Source organism: Somniosus microcephalus, unplaced genomic scaffold (genome assembly GCF_052327205.1).
Source record: "Somniosus microcephalus isolate GS21.2 unplaced genomic scaffold, FLI_Smic_1.0 unresolved_chr7, whole genome shotgun sequence".
NCBI classification, from domain to species: Eukaryota; Metazoa; Chordata; class Chondrichthyes; order Squaliformes; family Somniosidae; genus Somniosus; species Somniosus microcephalus.
In genome coordinates this window covers 12,467,204-12,489,518 of record NW_028225185.1, presented here as the reverse complement: position 1 = coordinate 12,489,518, position 22,315 = coordinate 12,467,204, and the positions used below count along the sequence as shown (strand labels likewise).

General features: G+C 50.8%; 1 protein-coding gene across 3 annotated transcripts in view; it reads right to left on the bottom strand.

Annotated features, from left to right (window-relative positions):
- The window catches only part of cgna (cingulin a), a 141,354-nt gene that overhangs the window by 7,778 nt on the left and 111,261 nt on the right, over positions 1 to 22,315 (bottom strand). For all 3 annotated transcript variants that reach the window (XM_085978658.1, XM_085978659.1, XM_085978656.1), the window contains exons 19-21: positions 22,048 to 22,166; positions 8,737 to 8,845; positions 5,957 to 6,120 (exon numbers count right to left, since the gene is read on the bottom strand). In XM_085978658.1, coding sequence (XP_085834784.1) covers positions 5,957 to 6,120; positions 8,737 to 8,845; positions 22,048 to 22,166 — 392 coding nt within the window. The remainder of the gene's footprint in view (positions 1 to 5,956; positions 6,121 to 8,736; positions 8,846 to 22,047; positions 22,167 to 22,315) is intronic.

The window sequence follows — 22,315 nt, the reverse complement described above, 5'->3', positions numbered from 1 at the left end:
CCTTCGTTGCACCGCCTCCAAGGCAAGTATATCCTTCCTCAGAATAAGGAGACTAAAACTGTGCACAGTACTCCAGGTGTGGTCTCACCAAGGCCCTGTACAATTCTACTAAGACCTCCTTATTCTTGTACTCCAACCCCCTTGCAATAAAGGGCAACGTGCCATTTTGCGCAGTGTCCGTGCCTTCAGGAGAGGATCGAACACCATTCGAGGGGACAAATGTCCCCCATTGTTCAACGTGACAGAGCCTTTGCCGGGGGTGGGGAAGAGAAGAAATAGAAGGAGCATCTAGCACGACCCGTTAAACTGCGATTACTCGGAGGCGACGGCAGCTGCAGGTGGTGCAGTCGAGTTGCTGCAGAGGGTAGCGGAGATCCCCCCGCTGCCAATTGCAGGGAGAAAAAAAAAAAAAACCTGTAAAATAATACAGGTTGAGCGCCCGGAATCCGGCAACCCTCGGGACCGAGGCCGAGCCGGTTTTTCGTGTGTTTTTCCAGACTTCGGAACGAGTCTGGAAATGCCTGGGCCGCACCGCGTAGCGCTGACGCGTTTCTCCGCCGCCCTCCCCTTCTGTTAAAAAGGGGGAGGGGACACTGCGAGCGCTGCAGAGCATCCGATGGCCCACACTAGGCCACCAAGGCAGCGTGGCGCCGTGGCCTGGCGGAAACACTTAGCGGAGCCGTGCAGATTAAGGAGGATAAAACACAACATTAAAAAGTGTCACTGCATCACTCGCAATTTTTTCCATAGGATTTCCCCCCCCCAAAAAAAACAACAAAAGTTAATGGCTTTTTTAAGTACAGGTTCAGCGTCCAAAAATCCAGAGTTCCGGATCATTTTACGGATTCCAAACGACCCGGCCACCAATTGTCCCGGAGTCCGGAACTTCGGATTTTTGGACGCTCAACCTGTACGTATCCCGGGGATCCGGCACCGCCACCTTTATGGCTCATCCCGAGATACCCTTGGTGCAGGCAGTGCACGCCCCCTTCGCCTAGCGAAACGGGGCATCAGCTTTGAAAGTTAAAGCCACACAAGCCGAAGTCTCTGCCCCCCTTTTAGCGAGGAGAGCCGCGAGTCTCCAGCTTCCACGTGTGAGCGCCTGCGCCAAGTAAACTAGGAATTGGGGGGGGGGGGGGGGGAGGGCGGATTATGTGGGGGGAATGTGGGTCACGAGTCTCTGATCTCCCGGGACCGATGTTCCTCGTGAGTTGCGCCTCGTTCTGCGCGACCCGTTTCTTTTAACACGCGGTTCCCTTAAGCTTCTGCGCACGTGCGGCGTTTACGGTGTTAAAAAACCGGCGAGCGGCCTGGGCGGGACCCTTTCCCATTCCTGCGCAGCCGTTGCGGCTTATAGATTCACCAGAATGATACCTGGGATGGCAAGAATGACGTATGAGGAGAGATTGGGTCGACTGGGCTTATACTCGCTGGAGTTTAGAAGAATGAGAGGGGGATCTCATTGAAACTTATAAAATTCTAACAGGACTAGACAGACTAGATGCAGGAAGGATGTTCCCGATGGTCGGGGAGTCCAGAACCAGGGGTCACAGTCTAAGGATAAGGGGTAAGCCATTTAGGACAGAGATGAGGAGGAATTTCTTCACCCAGAGAGTGGTGAACCTGTGGAATTCTCTACCACAGAAGGCAGTTGAGGCCAATTCATTAAATATATTCAAGAAGGAGTTGGATATATTTCTTAAGGCTAAAGGGATCAAGGGATATGGGGAGAAAGCAGGGACAGGGTACTGAATTTGGATGATCAGCCATGATCTCATTGAATGGCGGAACAGGCTCGAGGGGCCGAATGGCCTACTCCTGCTCCTATCTTCTATGTAACACTGCCCCAGGGGGGACCCACACAGAGAGAGAGACAGAAACAGAGAGAGAGAGAGAGAGACAGAGACAGAGAGAGAGAGACAGAGAGAGGTAGAGAGACAGAGAGAGAGAGAGACACAGAGAGAGAGAGAGAGAGGCAGAGGGAGAGGCAGAGAGAGAGACAGAGAGAGAGAGACAGGGAGAGAGACAGGGAGAGAGAGAGACAGAGAGAGAGAGAGAGAGAGAGACAGAGAGAGAGACACAGAGAGAGAGACAGAGAGAGAGAGACAGAGACAGAGAGAGAGAGACAGAGAGAGAGAGACAGAGAGACAGAGAGAGAGAGAGAGAGAGAGAGAGAGACAGAGAGACAGAGACACAGAGAGACAGAGGGAGAGACAGAGAGAGACAGAGACAGAGAGAGAGAGAGAGAGAGACAGAGAGAGAGACAGAGACACAGAGAGAGAGAGACAGAGAGAGAGAGAGAGACAGAGAGAGAGAGAGAGACAGAGAGAGAGAGAGAGAGAGAGAGAGACAGAGACAGAGAGAGAGACAGAGAGAGACAGAGAGAGAGACTATCTCTCGACCATCAGAGACACAAAACAGAGACAGACCCTCACCAGATACAGACTAAGCGACCACCAACTGGCAATTGAAAAAGGAAGATACAAGAAATCCTGGCAACCTAAAGAAAATAGAATATGTGATCACTGTCTGGCCGGCGAGGTTGAGACAGAGGTGCACTTCCTCCTAAAATGCGAAAAATTCAACAAGACAAGAAACATATATTTTGACAAGCTCAGCCTTACAACCCCAGATTTCAAAGAATTGGATGACTTGTCAAAATTAAGAATAGTCCTGGGGGAGGGAGACAGACCATATCTTGGTGCCCAATATGTAACAACATGTCACAACCTGAGGAACAGTGAGTGACTAACGAGCACACCCATGGCATATATACTCTAAAAATGTTTAAATTAATACCGAATGTACCCAACGACTGTTTTAAATTAATACTGTCTGTACCCAACGAGGGTCAAAAACGTTTGACACCTACAGAATGTTGGAAACCTGTACTTTTTGTTATGTAAGCTTTGGCAATATGGTTCCCTGTAAACTTTCATGCCAATAAAGCATTTGAATTTGAATTTGAAATTTGAGAGACAGAGAGAATAAAAGTGCGATATAACAAGCAGTGCCAATAAAAGTTTCTATTCCTCAAAGATAGCAAAACTTGGGACGATTTTATTGCGCGGTATTTGAAGTGATTTACAATGTACGGTGCAAAGTTTTATTTAGCAAGTTGCTAAAACGCGGATGGAACACAAACTCGTGTGACGATATGGTTCCAGACATGTGCTACCTCCAGGTGCCACACCATCATCTATTACACTCCTTACCTACACGCTCAGTAAACAAGTCCCTTTATCAGCTGAAACAGGCCACTCACTATAAAGATAAGCAGGCGTTTAGCAGCGAGTTTATGGCGGTTATTTAATTTTACAGCTCTGTTGACTTTTATAAGCCAACCGTTAGTAATTTAACGGCTTGTAGCCTCCCCTTCTCTTCCACTGTCAATGAAAGGCTCACGGAAGGGGCTCTCTCCCGCCATAACAGGATCTATCGCGTCTTTAGCTCACTGAATAGGGTCAGTGCGCCTCTGCACTTTCCTCTCCTAACCATCAAGTATCAAGTCCTCCGTGGATTGAAATGGAGACTTTTCAATCTTTCAGGACTGGAGAAAAGCGTGCAACTCCTCAGCTCCCTTAGTCTTCCCCTCTTCCTACAATCTACTGTCTTTAACAACAACTTGTATTTATATAGCGCCTTTAACGTAGTAACCCCACTATTTAAGAAGGGCGGTAGAGAGAAAAACGGGGAATTATAAGATGTAATAGCAGAGCACTTGGAAAACAGTGACAGGATCGGACAAAGTCAACATGGATTTACAAAAGGTAAATCGTGCTTGACTAATCTACTGGAATTTTTTGAGGATGTAACTGGTAGAATAGATAAGGGAGAACCAGTGGATGTGGTGTATTTGGACTTTCAGAAGGCTTTCGATAAGGTCCCGCATAAGAGATTGGCATGCAAAGTTAAAGCACATGGGATTGGGGGTAAGGTACTGACTTGGGTAGAGAACTGGTTGGCAGACAGGAAGCAAAGAGTTGGAATAAACGGGTCTTTTTCCGAGTGGCAGGCAGTGACTAGTGGGGTACCGCAGGGATCGGTGCGAGGACCCCAGCTATTCACAATATATATTAATGATCTAGACGAGGGAACTAGATGTAATATCTCCAAGTTTGCAGATGAAACAAAGCTGGGTGGGCGTGTGTGCTGTGAGGAGGATGCCGAGAAACTACAGGATGATTTGGACAGGTTGGGTGATTATACTGCATCTGCCATGCATCTGCCCAATGTGGATAAATGCGAGGTTATCCACTTTGGTGGCAAAAACAGGAAGACAAATTATCTGAACGGCAATAGATTGGGAAAAGGGGAAGTGCAACGAGACCTGGGTGTCCTTGTGCACCAGTCGCTGAAGGCAAGCATGCAGGTGCAGCAGGCGGTTAAGGTGGCAAATGGTATGTTGGCCTTCATAGCGAGAGGATTCGAGTACAGGAGCAAGGATGTCTTGCTGCAGTTGTACAGGGCCTTGGTGAGACCACACCTTGAGTATTGTGTGCAGTTTTGGTCGCCTTATCTGAGGAAGGATGTTCTTGCCATGGAGGGAGTGCAGCGAAGATTCACCAGACTGATACCTGGGATGGCAGGAATGACGTATTAAGAGAGATTGGGTCGATTAGGCTTATATTCGCTAGAGTTTAGAAGAATGAGAGGGGATCTCATTGAAACTTATAAAATTCTAACAGGACTAGACAGACTGGATGCAGGAAGGATGTTCCCGATGGCGGGGGAGTCCAGAATCATGGGTGACAGTCTAAGGATAAGGGGTAAGCCATTTAGGACTGAGATGAGGAGGAATTTCTTCACCCAGAGAGTGGTGAACCTGTGGAATTCTCTGCCACAGAGGGCGGTGGAGGCCAGTTCATTAAATATATTCAAGAAGGAGTTGGATATATTTCTTAAGGCTAAAGGGATCAAGGGATATGGGGAGAAGGCAGGGACAGGGTACGGAGTTTGGATGATCAGCCATGATCTCATTGAATGGTGGAGCAGGCTCGAGGGGCCGAATGGCCGACTCCGGCTATTTCTTATGTTCTTACGTTAACAAACAAAATTCGACACCGAGCCACATGAGGAGATATTAGGACAGGTGACCAAAAGCTTGGTCAAAGAGGTCGGTTTGAAGGAGCCACTTAAAGGAGAGGGAGGCGGAGAGTTTTAAGGAGGGAATTCCAAAGCTCGGGGCCGCAGGCGGCTGAAGGCACGGCCTGCCAACGGTGGAGCGATGGAAATCGGGGTGGCGGGGAGGGGGGGGATGCGCGAGGGGCCAGAATTGGAGGAGCGCCGAGATCCTGGAGGGGCTGGAGGGAAGGTTACAGAGATAGGATGGGAGTCGAGGCCATGGAGGGGGTTTGAAAACAAGGATGGAGAATTTTCAAACCGAGGCTTTGCCGGACCGGGAGCCAGTGTGGGTCAGCGAGTATCACAGAATCACAGAAACCTCACAGTACAGATAGAGGCCATTTCGGCCCATCGAGCCTGCACCGACACATATCCCACCCGATCCCTGTAACCCCTACACCAACACATATCCCACCCTATCCCCATAACCCCACGTATTTAATCCCCCTAACACTAAGGGTCAATTTATTTTTATTTTTATCATAGCCAATCAACCTAACCCGCACATCTTTGGACTGTGGGAGGAAACCGGAGGAAACCCACGCAAACACGGGGAGAATGTGCAAATTCCACACAGACAGTCACCCGAGGCCGGATTCGAACCCGGGTCCCTGGCGCTGGTGAGGCAACAGTGCTAACCACTATGCCACCGTGCTGCCTCTGTCTCTAAGCTCTGTCTCACCGTAACCACTTGGTTTACGCTGCACGCTCTCCCAATGGTTTCTTTTGGTCATGGTACTTCACCTGTGTTTTTTTTCCCCCCCCAATCAGTTTAATAAAAGCTCCCCTCTCTGAAAAGGAGTTTGGCATTCTGCCCCACCATCTCTCTTACCAGATGTCCTTTTCCAAAGACTTGACGCGGTTCTGCAGTTGCTCGTTGACCTCGTGCAGCTCTTCCAGCTCCCGCAAGGCCTTCTTCCTGGCCGTCTCCTGTCGCTCGATTTCCTCCTCCGCCTCATCCACCTGTCGCTTCAGTGCTTTCACTCTCAAGGTCAGCTAAACGGGGTGGTGGGGGGGGGGGGGAAAAAGCTCAATTTAAAAAGGGACGAGCAACTCGCTGTAAAATGGAGTTGTTATTACAAGCCTGACATTCGGGAATTTTAATGTTTGTTACGCAGATTCCTCACGCTAATAGTCCCGAGCAGTTTGTACGTTAGCTGCATCGTTAAACTGCGCAAGTACACCCGGTACCTCCATTCTGTGGAAATACAGCCCATTTACACATTCATCTTTTATTGATCAGTACCTGGGGCTATTGGAATACCCAACTGACAAAAGGTGTCACGGCCTGTAATGAAAGAAAGACAGACTCGCATTTCTACAGCGCCTTTCACGACCACCGGGCATCTCAAAGCACTTTACAGCCAATTAAGTACTTTTGAAGTGTGGTCACTGCTGTAATGTAGGAAACGCGGCAGCCAATGTGGACACAGGAAGCTCCCACAAACAGCAATGTGATAATGACCAGATCGTCTGTTTTTATAGTGATGTTGGTTGAGGGATAAATATTGGCCCCAGGACACCGGGGAGAACTCCCCCCTGCTCTTCTTCCAATAGTGGCCGTGGGAGCTTTTATGTCCACCTGTGAGGGCAGACGGGGCCTCGCTTTAACGTCTCATCCGAAAGACGGCACCTCCGACAGTGCGGCGCTCCCTCAGTACTGCACCTCCGACAGTGCAGTGCTCCCTCAGTACTGCCCCTCCGACAGTGCGGCGCTCCCTCAGTACTGCACCTCCGACAGTGCAGTGCTCCCTCAGTACCACCCCTCCGACAGTGCGGCGCTCCCTCAGTACCGCCCCTCCGACAGTGCGGCGCTCCCTCAGTACCGCCCCTCCGACAGTGCGGCGCTCCCTCAGTACCGCCCCTCCGACAGTGCGGCGCTCCCTCAGTACCGCCCCTCCGACAGTGCGGCGCTCCCTCAGTACCGCCCCTCCGACAGTGCGGCGCTCCCTCAGTACCGCCCCTCCGACAGTGCGGCGCTCCCTCAGTACCCGCCCCTCCGACAGTGCGGCGCTCCCTCAGTACCGCCCCTCCGACAGTGCGGCGCTCCCTCAGTGCCGCCCCTCCGACAGTGCGGCGCTCCCTCAGTACCGCCCCTCCGACAGTGCGGCGCTCCCTCAGTACCGCCCCTCCGACAGTGCGGCGCTCCCTCAGTACCCGCCCCTCCGACAGTGCGGCGCTCTCTCAGCTTTATGTGCTCAAGTCCCATGGAGTGGGGACTTGAACCCACAACCTTCTGACTCAGAGGCGAGTGTGCTACCCACTGAGCCATGGCTGACGATGAGGGTTTTACACTGCAGGCTCTGAGGAACGGCTTAGTCCACTTTCCTCCCCCGCCACAGCTTCTCGGTCATTCCCTGTCCAACAGGATTGACGACGGACCCATTTCTAGGCTTCCATTCATGGCCAAGAGATTCAGAGAAGCACCGTGGCACGGCCGGTCCTCCGACTGGACTTCCCTCGGCGGTTGGGGGGGGGGTGGGGAAACAGTCCAGTTTGAGGAATGCTTACCTGCAATTGTGTGCCGTCTTTTACAGCATAACATTTTGAAGCATTATGAGATACAGAGCAGGAGTCGGCCATTCGAGCCAGCTCCGCCATTCAATAAGTGGCTGATCTTCGACCTCAAACTCCACTTTCCCGCCTGATCCCCATATCCCCCGATCCTTTAGTGTCCAAAAATCTCTGGATCTCAGCCTTGAATATACTCAACGACTGAGCCTCCACAGCCCTCTGGGGCAGAGAATTCCAAAGATTCACCGCCCTCTGAGTGAAGAAATTCCTCCTCGTCTCAGTCCTCAATGGCCGACCCCTTATCCTGAGACCGTGACCCCTGGTTCTAGACTCTCCAGCCAGGGGGAAACAACCTCTCAGCATCTACCCTGTCGAGCCCTGTAAGAATTTTATACGTATTATGCAGGCAAATGTGGTAGCTGTTGTGGGCTAGCCTGGTCCCGCCAGTGGCACTGAGATGAGCGACGAGTCGACATGCTTTTTGTGGCGTTGGCTCAGGGAGAAATCTTGGCCGAGGAAGCAAATTTCCCGACTCGTCTTTCCATAGTGCCGTGGGATACTCACCACCAGAACAGGCAGGTTGGGACCTCAGCTCAACATCTCATCCGAACGACACTGGGTGGGTAGGCGGGGGGGGGATTGAGTGTTTAATACACACTGGAGCGCAGACCCAGATTACGCACTCGGGTCTCCCGGTGTTGGAGCCTGAACCCACAACCTTCAGACCCGGAAGCGGGAGTGGTGACCAACCATCTCGAGCTGACACACAGACCGTCAAAACAATTGACGTAAGAAAACTACTCGGCACTTGGTCTAAGCGTTAAACAAAGCTTTAATCAACTGTTTTACAACATGGAGGTCTAGTTGTGTCCTTCACTAGTTCCTGTTAAAGAATGTCCTGCGCAAGCTGGGCCCGTGCCCGAGTATTTATACTCTCCCTGGACAGCGCCACCCGCAGGCCGCTCAGTTGATTCACGTCAACTATATTCGAGTGCACTGTGGTGCAGAACCTCCAGAACGCCCATCCGGGTGAAGGGTGCCACGCAGGGTTCACCCCGGGTGAAAACAATTCCATCTCCCTCCCTCCCTCAGCCTTACCTGGTCTTTGTCATCGGACACCTGCTGTCGCTCGTCGTCGAGCTGAATGGTCAGCTCCTTTACTTTCCTCTCCAGTTTCCGATTAGACGCTTGCAGTGCACTTCGGTCCCTGTTAATGGGAGGGGGCGAAAGAGAAGAGGGACTATTGAGGAAAAGGATCATTCGCAAGTCCGGATACCAATATTAGGCTTGAATTAAAAACAGTTCAACATTGTTTTCAGTATCCATCACACCCCCTGTGCTCGCTGACCTACATTGGCTCCCGGTTAAGCAATGCCTCAATTTTAAAATTCTCAGCCTTGTTTTCAAATCCTTCCATGGCCTCGCTTCCCTGCCCATCTCTAATTTCCTCCAGCACCACATTCGCCCCACCCGAGATCTCCGCGCTCCTCCAATTCTGGCTTCTTGCCGATTTCCATCGCTCCACCATTGGCGGCCGTGCCTTCAGCCGCCTGGGCCCCGAGCTCTGGAATTCCCTCCCTAAACATCTCCGTCTTTCTCTCTCTCCTCCTTTAAGACGCTCCTTAAACCCGACCTCTTTGACCCAGCTTTTGGTCACCTGCCCTAATATCTCCTTATGTGCACGGGGTCAAATTTTGTCTGATAATCGCTCCTGTGAAGCGCCCTGGGACGTTTTACTGCGTTAAGGGCGCTATATAAATGCCAGTTTTCGTTGTTGTATAGGAAATGGAGAGCTTGTAATTACAAGTCGCTCAGAAATGCCCCAAAGCACTTCACACGTAAATGCGGCAGCCATTTGCCACACCGCGCGGTCCCACAAACAACAACAACTTGATTAACGATCAGTTCATCTACTTTTGGTGCTGCTGGTTGCAGGAGGAATGCTGGCGGGGGCACCAGGGGAACTCTCCCCCCGCCCCCCTTCTTTGCGAGACACATACGAAAACGACGGGCAGGAAACGACCAGCTGGCCCGTACCGCGATGCCTGGACAATCATGGCTAAACGTTATTTCCCTCCCCCCCCCCCCCCCGCCCAACCTCAGCACTTTAATATTCACTGGAACAAGCAGATACGGCCTCGGATTAAACTCTGGAATTCTCTTCCTAACTCTCTCCCCAAACCTCTCTCTCCTTCTCCTGTACAGGGCCTTGGTGAGACCACCCCTGGAGTACTGTGTGCAGTTTTGGTCTCCTTACCTAAGAAAGGATATACTTGCCATAGAGGGAGTGCAGCGAAGGTTCACCAGACTGATTCCTGGGATGGCAGGACTGTCGTATGAGGAGAGATTGGGTCGACTAGGCCTGTATTCACTAGGGTTTAGAAGAATGAGAGGGGATCTCATTGAAAGGTATAAAATTCTGACAGGGCTAGACAGACTGGATGCAGGGAGGATGTTTCCCCTGGCTGGGGGGGTCTAGAACGAGGGGTCACAGTCTCAGGATACGGGGTAGGACTGAGATGAGGAGAAATGTCTTCACTCAGAGGGTGGTGAACCTGTGGAATTCTCTGCCACAGAAGGCTGTGGAGGCCAAGTCACTGAATATATTGAAGAAGGAGATCGATAGATTTCTAGACACACAAGGCGTCAAGGAGTATGGGGAGAGAGCGGGAATATGGTATTGAGATAGGATCAGCCATGATCATATTGAATGGTGGAGCAGGCTCGAAGGGCCAACTCCTGCTCCTATTTCTATGTCTATGTTTCTAAGACACTTCTCAAAACCTCCTTCTTTGACCAAGCTTTTGTTCACCTGTGCTAATCTCTCCTTATGTGGATCGGTGTCAAATTTTGTCTGATAATCGCTCCCGTGAAGCGCCCTGGGACGTTTTACTACAGTAAAGGCGCTCTATAAATGCAAATTTTGTTGTCTCATCCCGAAGGATGACAATTCACAATACAGCACCCTATTGACGTAAGAAAACTACGAGGCACTTGGTCTGAGTATTAAACAAGGCTTTAATCAACTGTTATTCAACATGAAGATCTGGTTGTGTCCTTCACTACAGGAAACTTTTTTTTATCCGGCACGGACGGGACCGACGCGGTGCCGGTTCATCAACAATTCCAGATAACCGAACGCTATAGTAAAAGATACGGAGCTGAGAGCTCCGTATAAAGCAACAAACCCTGTTGTTTAGCAACAGCTTCAGAACAATGGCCACAAGTTCCAAGCGTCTCTGTAGCTTAGCAACAGCTGCAGCCACACCCTTGCACAGCAACAGATGGAGGAAGGCAAGTAATAAAACTTACTTGAACCTACGCCTGAATTTTGCCGGTTAACCGAGATTTCCGGTTATTTAGGTGCCGGTAAATCGAAAGTTTCCTGCAGTTCCCGTTAAAGAATGTCCTGAGCAAGCTGGGCCCGTGCCCGAGTATTTATACTCTCCCTGGACAGCGCCACCAGCAGGCTGCCCAGTATTATTTCATAAGTCATTTCCACATGAATTGACAAGATTCATGTCACCTCTCGCTGCCATCCTAGATCGTGAACTCAAACCCACAACTCCCGACTGTCGTGGCGAATGTGCTACACACCGAGCCAAGGATGAGTTACAGTATCACGTTCCAAAACATCAAACCACGACAAGCTACCTTTAAAAAGGCAGTAATTACACAGCTTTCTTTCCCCGAGCAGCAATGCACGCCTCAAGGTCGCTTGTAATGACAGGGCAGAACAAAAAAGAATTAGTGTGCAGTCTGGTTTTTTGTTTTTGGAGAAAAAAACCGAACAGAGAGACAGGGAGGTTCGTGTGAAGCTAGACAATTGGATTGGATTTGAAAGCAACTTGTTTTCCTAACCAGACCCGAGACAAACCCACACTGGATTTTCCACTTGGACTGGCTGAGAACGGAAAATAAATGGGAGTAGATTTCAGCAGCAGTCAACGCAGACTTGAAAATGGTGGCCACAGTGTTACATGAAGAGAACCTACAGAGATACGCTCAATACACCAAGGCTGCGCCTCCCGAAAATAATCCCTGCCCCCAATCCTCTTCTTCCCCTGAAGTTGATGATTTTGACTGGGGTTCGGATCTACTGAGGTCATCGAAAACTCGGCTGCCCCGTATCCTAACTCGCACCGAGTCCCATTCACCCGTCACCCCCTCCCGTGCTCGCTGGCCTACATTGGCTCCTGGTTAAGCAACACCTCGACTTTAAAATTCTCATCCTCGTTTTCAAATCCCTCCATGGCCTCACCCCTCCCTATCTCTGTAACCCCTTTCAGCTCTACAACCACCCCCCCCCCCCCGCCCCACCCATATCTGCACTCTTGTAATTCTGGCCTTGAGCATCCCTGATTTGAATTGCTCCACCATTGGCGGTCGTGACTTCAGCTGCCTTGGGCCCTAAGCTCTGGAATTCCCTCCCGAAACCTCTCCGCCTCTCTCTCCTCCTTAAAATCTACAGGAAACTTTTTTTTATCCGGCACCGACAGGACCGACGTGGTGCCAGTTCATCAAAAATTCCGGATAACCGAACGCTATAGTAAAAGATACGGAGCTGAGAGCTCCGTATAAAGCAACAAACCCTGTTGCTTAGCAACAGGTTCAGAACAATGGCCACAAGTTCCAAGCGTCTCTGTAGCTTAGCAACAGCTGCAGCCACACCCTTGCACAGCAACAGATGGAGGAAGGCAAGTAATAAAACTTACCTGAACCTACTCCTGAATTTTGCCGGTTAACCGAGATTTCCAGTTATTTAGGTGCCGGTAAATTGAAAGTTTCCTGTACCTCTTTGACCAAGCTTTTAGCCACCTGCCCTGATATCTCCTTATGTGGTTCGGTGTCAAATTTTGTCTGATAATCGCTCCCGTGAAGCGCCCTGGGACGTTTTACTACAGTAAAGGCGCTCTATAAATGCAAATTTTGTTGTCTCATCCCGAAGGATGACAATTCACAATACAGCACCCTATTGACGTAAGAAAACTACGAGGCACTTGGTCTGAGTATTAAACAAGGCTTTAATCAACTGTTATTCAACATGAAGATCTGATTGTGTCCTTCACTACAGGAAACTTTTTTTTATCCGGCACGGACGGGACCGACGCGGTGCCGGTTCATCAACAATTCCAGATAACCGAACGCTATAGTAAAAGATACGGAGCTGAGAGCTCCGTATAAAGCAACAAACCCTGTTGTTTAGCAACAGCTTCAGAACAATGGCCACAAGTTCCAAGCGTCTCTGTAGCTTAGCAACAGCTGCAGCCACACCCTTGCACAGCAACAGATGGAGGAAGGCAAGTAATAAAACTTACTTGAACCTACGCCTGAATTTTGCCGGTTAACCGAGATTTCCGGTTATTTAGGTGCCGGTAAATCGAAAGTTTCCTGCAGTTCCCGTTAAAGAATGTCCTGAGCAAGCTGGGCCCGTGCCCGAGTATTTATACTCTCCCTGGACAGCGCCACCAGCAGGCTGCCCAGTATTATTTCATAAGTCATTTCCACATGAATTGACAAGATTCATGTCACCTCTCGCTGCCATCCTAGATCGTGAACTCAAACCCACAACTCCCGACTGTCGTGGCGAATGTGCTACACACCGAGCCAAGGATGAGTTACAGTATCACGTTCCAAAACATCAAACCACGACAAGCTACCTTTAAAAAGGCAGTAATTACACAGCTTTCTTTCCCCGAGCAGCAATGCACGCCTCAAGGTCGCTTGTAATGACAGGGCAGAACAAAAAAGAATTAGTGTGCAGTCTGGTTTTTTGTTTTTGGAGAAAAAAACCGAACAGAGAGACAGGGAGGTTCGTGTGAAGCTAGACAATTGGATTGGATTTGAAAGCAACTTGTTTTCCTAACCAGACCCGAGACAAACCCACACTGGATTTTCCACTTGGACTGGCTGAGAACGGAAAATAAATGGGAGTAGATTTCAGCAGCAGTCAACGCAGACTTGAAAATGGTGGCCACAGTGTTACATGAAGAGAACCTACAGAGATACGCTCAATACACCAAGGCTGCGCCTCCCGAAAATAATCCCTGCCCCCAATCCTCTTCTTCCCCTGAAGTTGATGATTTTGACTGGGGTTCGGATCTACTGAGGTCATCGAAAACTCGGCTGCCCCGTATCCTAACTCGCACCGAGTCCCATTCACCCGTCACCCCCTCCCGTGCTCGCTGGCCTACATTGGCTCCTGGTTAAGCAACACCTCGACTTTAAAATTCTCATCCTCGTTTTCAAATCCCTCCATGGCCTCACCCCTCCCTATCTCTGTAACCCCTTTCAGCTCTACAACCACCCCCCCCCCCCCGCCCCACCCATATCTGCACTCTTGTAATTCTGGCCTTGAGCATCCCTGATTTGAATTGCTCCACCATTGGCGGTCGTGACTTCAGCTGCCTTGGGCCCTAAGCTCTGGAATTCCCTCCCGAAACCTCTCCGCCTCTCTCTCCTCCTTAAAATCTACAGGAAACTTTTTTTTATCCGGCACCGACAGGACCGACGTGGTGCCAGTTCATCAAAAATTCCGGATAACCGAACGCTATAGTAAAAGATACGGAGCTGAGAGCTCCGTATAAAGCAACAAACCCTGTTGCTTAGCAACAGGTTCAGAACAATGGCCACAAGTTCCAAGCGTCTCTGTAGCTTAGCAACAGCTGCAGCCACACCCTTGCACAGCAACAGATGGAGGAAGGCAAGTAATAAAACTTACCTGAACCTACTCCTGAATTTTGCCGGTTAACCGAGATTTCCAGTTATTTAGGTGCCGGTAAATTGAAAGTTTCCTGTACCTCTTTGACCAAGCTTTTAGCCACCTGCCCTGATATCTCCTTATGTGGTTCGGTGTCAAATTTTGTTTTATAACGCTCCTGTGAAGCGTCTTGGGTCGTTTAAGGAGCTATATAATACAGGTTGTTGCTTTAGCACATCTCCCCAACATTCAGACCTCTGCACTTTCCAGCTACAGGTCTCGGGAGAGCGATCATTGTAGCCAAGCATACAGCTCCGACAGAATCCGCCAAGATCGGTACAGACTGGGGATCGATCCTGGAATGTCTGGACTAAAGGGGTTCGTACCACACCAGGCAGGTGCCTTTTAGCTTTTAAACTCGACAACAGCTTCCAACTGTCCTCTGGAGAGGGAGCAAATGTCTCTTGGGAATGTCTAGCGTCAGCTTGGCTCAGTGGGGCTAGTACTCTCACCTCCAAGTCAGAGGTTATGGGAGTACTGCATCGTCAGAGGTGCCAGCTTTTGGATGAGGGGTTAAACCATGCTGTGGGGGGGGTCTAGAACAAGGGGGTCACAGTCTCAGGATACGGGGTAGGACATTTAGGACGGAGATGAGGAGAAATTTCTTCACTCAAGAGGGTGGTGAATTCTCTACCCCAGAAGGCTGTGGAGGCCAAGTCACTGAATCTATTTAAGAAGGAGATCGAAAGATTTCTAGACACAAAAGGCATCAAGGGGTATGGGGAGAGAGCGGGAATATGGTATTGAGATAGAGGATCAACCATGATCATATTGAATGGCGGAGCTGGCTCGAAGGGCCGAATGGCCTATTCCTGCTCCAATTTTTCTATGTTCTGTGTTCTATGCCTGTTTAGGTGGGCGGTATAGATCCTACAACACGATTTGAAAAACAGGGGAGTTCTCTCAGCGTCCGGGCCAGCACGTACCCTCAACGGACACCGCCAAAACCGTTACTGCTGTTCATGGGATCTTGCTGTGTTTGCCTACATTATAATCTACATTGGCCTTGGAGGTGTCAGGGCGAGGCTGGTTCTGGACCCAAGTGTAGACAGACGAGGCGAGAAGCAGGTATGCAGTCTTAAATAAAAGTACTTTACTAGAATCACACAGGTAAACAGTTACAAACATAGGAGCTCAAGACAAGCTACCACTAGGCAAACGGCTTGTCAAGACTGAGCACAGAGGGAAGAAACCACAGAACTTAAATAAAAGCAAAAACAGGTGAAACCAATAAAACTGATAAAAGGCAGTTAAGTAAACTAGTAACAATTTAGCAAAGGGAAACAAACAAGTGAAGGTGCCATCTAGGGGTTACTGAGGGAACTAACCGGCGCCCTCACAGGACCCCCTCCCCTAGGAATGGCTCCTGACGTTCCTCCTGGACGATCAGGGTGGCGACGGCGAAAATCCTTGATGAGTTCAGGATCCAAAATGTCCCGGGCCGGAACCCAGGAACGCTCTTCAGGACCATAACCCTCCCAGTCGACCAGATATTGCATGCTCCTCCTAACCCGGCGACTATCAAGGAGGCGACGGACAGTGTAGGCTTGCTGACCGTCAATCATGCGGGGCGGGGTGGGGGGGGGGGGGGGGGAGGTCTGGAAGCAGGGACCAAGGGACTGGTAAGTACCGGCTTGAGGTGAGAGACGTGGAACGTGGGATGTATCTTCATCGACCGAGGAAGGAGGAGCCGGTAGGCCACAGGGTTTACTTTTTCCAAAATCCTAAAAGGTCCGATGAACCGGGGAGCCAACTTGCGGGACTCCACATGGAGCGGAAGATTCCAGGTAGACAGCCAGACCTTCTGTCCGGTCCAGAACCGATGAGCTGGGCGGCGGTGTCGGTCAGCTTGCACTTTCTGCCGAAAAGAAGCGAGCTGCAAGGCGGATCGGACCCTCCTCCAGGTACGGCGGCAGCGTTGGACGAACCCCTGGGCAGCCGGGACTCCTACCTCCCTCTCCTGTTCAGGGAAGAGTGGCGGTTGGAAGCCATATTGACATTCGAAAGGTGAGAGGCCAGTGGAGGAGCTCTGAAGGGTATTGTGCGCATACTCTGCCCAGACCAGATACTTGCTCCAGGTGGAAGGATTGGAGGACACAAATCTTCTTAGCACCCTCTCCAGATCTTGGTTGGTTCTCTCAGTCTGGCCGTTAGACTGTGGGTGGAACCCAGAGGAGAGACTGACGGAAGCGCCCAGGAGGGAACAAAAAGCCTTCCAGAACCTGGATGAGAACTGGGGACCACGGTCAGAGACGGCATCCAGGGGCAAACCATGGAGGCGGAAGACATGCTGGACAACCAGCTGGGCAGTCTCTCTGGCAGAGGGAAGCTTGACAAGAGGGACGAAGTGAGCAGCCTTGGAAAAGCGATCGACCACAACTAGGATGGTAGTGAATCCCTCAGATGGAGGTAGCCCGGTGATGAAATCCAGGGCGATATGAGACCAGGGACGGCTGGGGATGGGCAAGGATGCAGGAGACCAAGCGGAGGTTGTTGGGATGTCTTGTTCTGGGCACAGACGGGACAAGCGGAGACAAAGGCCCGGGTGTCGGCTTCAATAGAGGGCCACCTGAACCTCCTCTTAAGGAACTCGAGAGTCCGACGGATCCCAGGATGACCAGTCAATCGAGAAGAGTGCCCCCATTGAAGGACCTGGGCGCGCACCTGACTGGGGGCATAAAGGCTATGAGGAGGGCCTCCTCCAGGGTCAGCCTCCTGACGTTGGGCCCCTTGCACCACAGTCTCAATCTCCCATGCGACGGGAGCAACGATGCAGGAACTGGGGATGATAGGTTCCGGGGTCCGGTCCTTTTCCGAGGGGTCAAACTGGCGAGAAAGGGCATCCGGTTTGAGGTTCTTAGACCCTAGGCGGTAAGACAGGAGAAAGTTGAACCGGTTAAAGAAGAGAGCCCACCTGACCTGCCGAGGGTTGAGGCGCTTGGCGTCCTGGATATATGTCAGATTTTTATGGTCGGTCCAGACGACAAAAGGATGCTCTGCTCCCTCCAACCAGTGTCTCCACTCCTCCAAGGCCAACTTAACTGCCAAGAGCTCCCTGTTGCCGACATCGTAGTTACTCTCTGCTGGCTTCAGGCGACGGGAAAAGAAGGCACAGGGATGCAGCTTTTGGTCCTTAGGGGAGCGCTGGGACAGGACAGCCCCGACTCCAATATCCGAGGCATCCACCTCTACGATAAAGGGCAGGGTGGGGTCAGGGTGTACCAGAATGGAAGCCGAGGTGAAACGTTGTTTGAGCTCCTGGAAGGCCCGTTCCGCTTCAGAAGACCAACTGAACCGTAAAGACGAGCCCTTGGTCAATGCGGAGAGGGAGGCGGCAATGGTGCTGAAGTTGCGGATGAAACGTCTGTAAAAGTTGGCGAATCCCAGGAACCGCTGAACCTGCTTAACCGACGTGGGACGCGGCCAGTTCAAGACGGCTTGAACCTTGCTAGGATCCATCTGGACGCTTCCACAGGAGATAACGTAGCCCAGGAAGGTGACCTTAGAGACGTGGAATTCACATTTCTCGGATTTGACAAAGAGGCGGTTCTCCAAAAGCCTCTGCAGAACCTGTCTGACGTGTTGGACATGCTGCTGGGGGGACTTTGAGAAGATGAGAATGTCATCCAAATAAACAAACACGAACTGGTTCAGCAGGTCCCGGAGCACGTCATTGACCAGAGCTTGGAAGACAGCAGGAGCGTTAGTGAGACCAAAGGGCATGACGAGGTATTCCCAGTGACCGCTAGGGGTGATAAAGGCAGTCTTCCATTCATCCCCCTCCCTAATGCGGACCAGGTTGTACGCGTTGCGGAGGTCAAGTTTGGAGAAGATGGTAGCTCCCTGCAGCTGCTCAAACGCTGAAGACATCAAAGGGAGAGGATAGCGGTTCTTAATGGTAATTTTGTTAAGCCCCCGATAGTCTATGCAAGGCCTGAGACCACCATCCTTCTTCTTTACAAAAAAGAAGCCAGCACCCGCTGGGGAGGTGGAAGGGCGAATGAAACCTGTACCGAGGGCTTCCTTGATGTATTCTTCCATGGAAATATTCTCAGGGCCAGAGAGAGAGTAGAGCCGACCCCGAGGGGGGCTCGTGCCAGGCAGGAGATCAATGGCACAGTCGTAGGACCGGTGTGGGGGGAGTGTAGTGGACCGCCTCTTACTAAACACAGCATGGAGGTCCGAATATTCAGGGGGCACATGAGCAAGGTCCAGCTGATCAGCTGGCTCGGGAGAGGAAGGACGGGGCAGACTAGGGAAGGCCTTAAGACAGTTGGCTAGACATGAAGGACCCCACTCCAGCACAGTCCTGGTAGTCCAGTCAATGTGAGGGTTGTGAAGAGAGAGCCACGGATGTCCAAGAACGAGAGGGAGCTCAGGTGAATCGATAAGGTGAAACTGCAGCAACTCTTGATGTCTCTCCCCTACTTGGACATGTAATACTCCGGTGATATGATGAATACGCCCAGAACCAAGGGGCCTGCCGTCGAGGGCGGTGACTTGTAAAGGCTTGTCAAGGCGGGAGAAAGGAATTTTCAGGCTGCGCACAAGGGTGGCATCGATAAAACAGCCAGCGGCCCCGGAGTCAATAAACGCCTGGAGGTTGTACTGTTGTCCCTCCCAAGAGAGACGAGCGGGAAGCAGGGTTTGGAAGACAGAAGGGGTAGGAGAAGGGATTTGATCTGTCAGTATTTTCCCAATCCTCCTGGCTTTTTCCTGAAGCTCAGGGCATGTGGCTCTGAGATGGCCAGACAGGCCACAGTAAAGACAACGCCCCTCTCTCAATCTCCTCTGTCTCTCAAACTGGGAGAGCCGAGTTCTGCCGAGTTGCATAGGTTCCTCTTCAGCGCTAACAGGTGGACTCGGGGGTACTTGGAAACTCTTGGTCAGATTTGAAACACCGGAAGATCTCACCTCTGTGGAAGTAGTGAATCTCCTCTCTCTACCATGCTCCCGGAGGCGGTTATCCACTCTGATGGCAAGGGAGATGAGCGTGTCAAGGTCCTCCGGAACCTCTCTGGACGCCAGTTCATCTTTGATAGATTCGGAGAGGCCATGAAGGGCCTCGGTGTTCCAGCGGCTCTCCGCAGCGAGTGTGCAGAACTCAATGGCGAAGTCGGCTACGCTGCAGTTGCCCTAGCGGAGATTCAAAAGTCTCTTAGCTGCCTCCCGTCCACTCACAGGATGGTCAAAGACTTTGCTCATCTCTTCGACGAAAAGGAGAATGTCCGAGCAGACAAAAGATTGCTGCTCCCAGATAGCGGTAACCCAGGTGAGAGCTTTTCCCGAGAGTAGTGATATGATGAACGCTACCTTAGAGCGGGGTGATAGGAACATGGAGGGTTGGAGTTCAAAAACTAGGAAGCACTGGGTCAAGAAGCCGCGACACTTGCCCGGATGACCGTCATAGCGCTCTGGCGCGGGTAGGCAAGGCTCTCGGTGAGTCTGGAGATCGGTGACCGGTGGGGTAGCACCCAAAGGAACTGACTGAGGAGGAACATCCTGAGCAGAAGCCACAGCGGCTGGGTGTTGAATGGTCTGAGTCCACGTATCTACCTTGTCCGAAATGCTTTGGAGAAGTTGCTCAAGGCGGTCGAGGAAAGCACCTTGATGGGAGAGAATAGAACGAAGTTCCTCCATCACTGCTGGGTCCAAACTGGCTCAGTCTTGCTGTCAAGGCGAGGCTGGTTCTGGACCCAAGTGCAGACAGACGAGGCGAGAAGCAGGTATGCAGTCTTAAATAAAAGTACTTTACTAGAATCACACAGGTAAACAGTTACAAACCTAGGAGCTCAAGACAAGCTACCACTAGGCAAACGGCTTGTCAAGACTGAGCACAGAGGGAAGAAACCACAGAACTTAAATACAAGCAAAAACAGGTGAAACCAATAAACCTGATAAAAGGCAGCTAAGTAAACTAGTAACAATTTAGCAAAGGGAAACAAACAAGTGAAGGTGCCATCTAGGGGTTACTGAGGGAACTAACCGGCACCCTCACAGGAGGGAGTGCAGAATGATACCCGGACTCCAAGGGGTAAATTACGAGGAGAGAGTACACAAACTAGGGTTGTATTCCCTAGAATTTAGAAGGTTAAGGGGTGATCTGATCAAAGTTTTCAGGATATTAAGGGGTGCTGATTGGGTAGAGAGAAACTCTTTACGCTGGTTGGGGAGTCTAGGACTAGGGGGCAGAGCCTAAAAATTAGAGCCAGACCTTTCAGGAGTGAAGTTAGGAAACACTTCTACACACAAAGGGTGGTAGAAGTTTGGAACTCTCTTCCGCAAACGGCAATTGATGCCGGGTCAATTGTTAATTTTAAATCTGAGATTGATAGATCAAGAAACTCCAGGATGATTTGGACAGGTTGGGTGATTGGACAGAAGCATGGCAGATGCAATATAACATGGATAAATGCGAGGTTATCCACTTTGGTGTCAAAAACAGGAAGGCAGATTATTATCTGAATGACAATAGATTGGGAGAAGGGGAAGTGCAACGAGACCTGGGTGTCCTTGTGCACCAGTCGCTGAAGGTAAGCATACAGGTGCAGCAGGCGGTTAAGAAGGCAAATGGTATGTTGGCCTTCATAGCGAGAGGATTCGAGTACAGGAGCAAGGATGTCTTGCTGCAGTTGTACAGGGCCTTGGTGAGACCACACCTTGAGTATTGTGTGCAGTTTTGGTCGCCTTATCTGAGGAAGGATGTTCTTGCCATGGAGGGAGTTCAGCGAAGATTCACCAGGCTGATACCTGGGATGGCAGGAATGACGTATGAGGAGAAATTGGGTCGATTGGGCTTATACTCGCTGGAGTTTAGAAGAATGAGAGGGGATCTCATTGAAACTTATAAAATTCTGACAGGTCTGGACAGACTAGATGCAGGAAGGATGTTCCCGATGGTCGGGGAGTCCAGAACCAGGGGTCACAGTCTAAGGATAAGGGGTAAGCCATTTAAGACAGAAATGAGGAGGAATTTCTTCACCCAGAGAGTGGTGAACCTGTGGAATTCTCTACCACAGAAGGCAGTTGAGGCCAATTCATTAAATATATTCAAGAAGGAGTTGGATATATTTCTTAAGGCTAAAGGGATCAAGGGATATGGGGAGAAGGCAGGGACAGGGTACTGAGTTTGGATGATTACCCAGGATCTCATTGAATGGCGGAGCAGGCTCGAGGGGCCGAATGGCCTACTCCTGCTCCTATCTTCTATGTTTCTATGATTGCTGTTAACCAAAAGGTATTAAGGGATATGGGGCAAAGGCGGGTAGGTGGAGTTAGGTCGCAGATCAACCAGGATCTCACTGAATGGGAGAACAGGCTCGAGGGGCTGAATGGCCTCCTCCTGCTCCGGGGTAACAGGGACTACACTTCAAAAAGTAAATCATTGGCTGTAAAGCGTCTTGGGTTGTCCCGAGGATGTGAAAGATGCTATATAAATGCAAGTTCTTTCTCGACTCTCTGCTTCCGTTCTTGCCACGGTTGGCGGGGGGGGGGGGGGGGCAGTAATCGAAGCTGTTTGAAGAAATGGCTACGATTGGGAATCCCGAGTGAACTGGAATGGACTCTCATCGCCTCAGCGCTGAACACTGCCCCTGGGTTGGGCATTATTTGCGGGTTTAAATTTTTTTTATTTTTTAAAAAGCTCGTACCTTTCCTCTGACTGCAAACGATCCTCCAGCTCCCTGATGCGGAATTCAAGCTGAGACAAGTTAGCGTTTGGTTTCAGGCTTCCCTCGGAGTTTGCCAGTCTGGCCTTTAGATCTTTCGCCTGCAAGACAAACAATGGTAATTGTAAGGTACCAGACTGGATGAAGATTTAAGTCGCGTCTACTTCCCCCACCTTCACCCCCCCACAAACCCCAACCATTTGTAGCTGCTTTCACATTCTGCCGGGTCTCAGCAGAGCAAGCCGCCGGT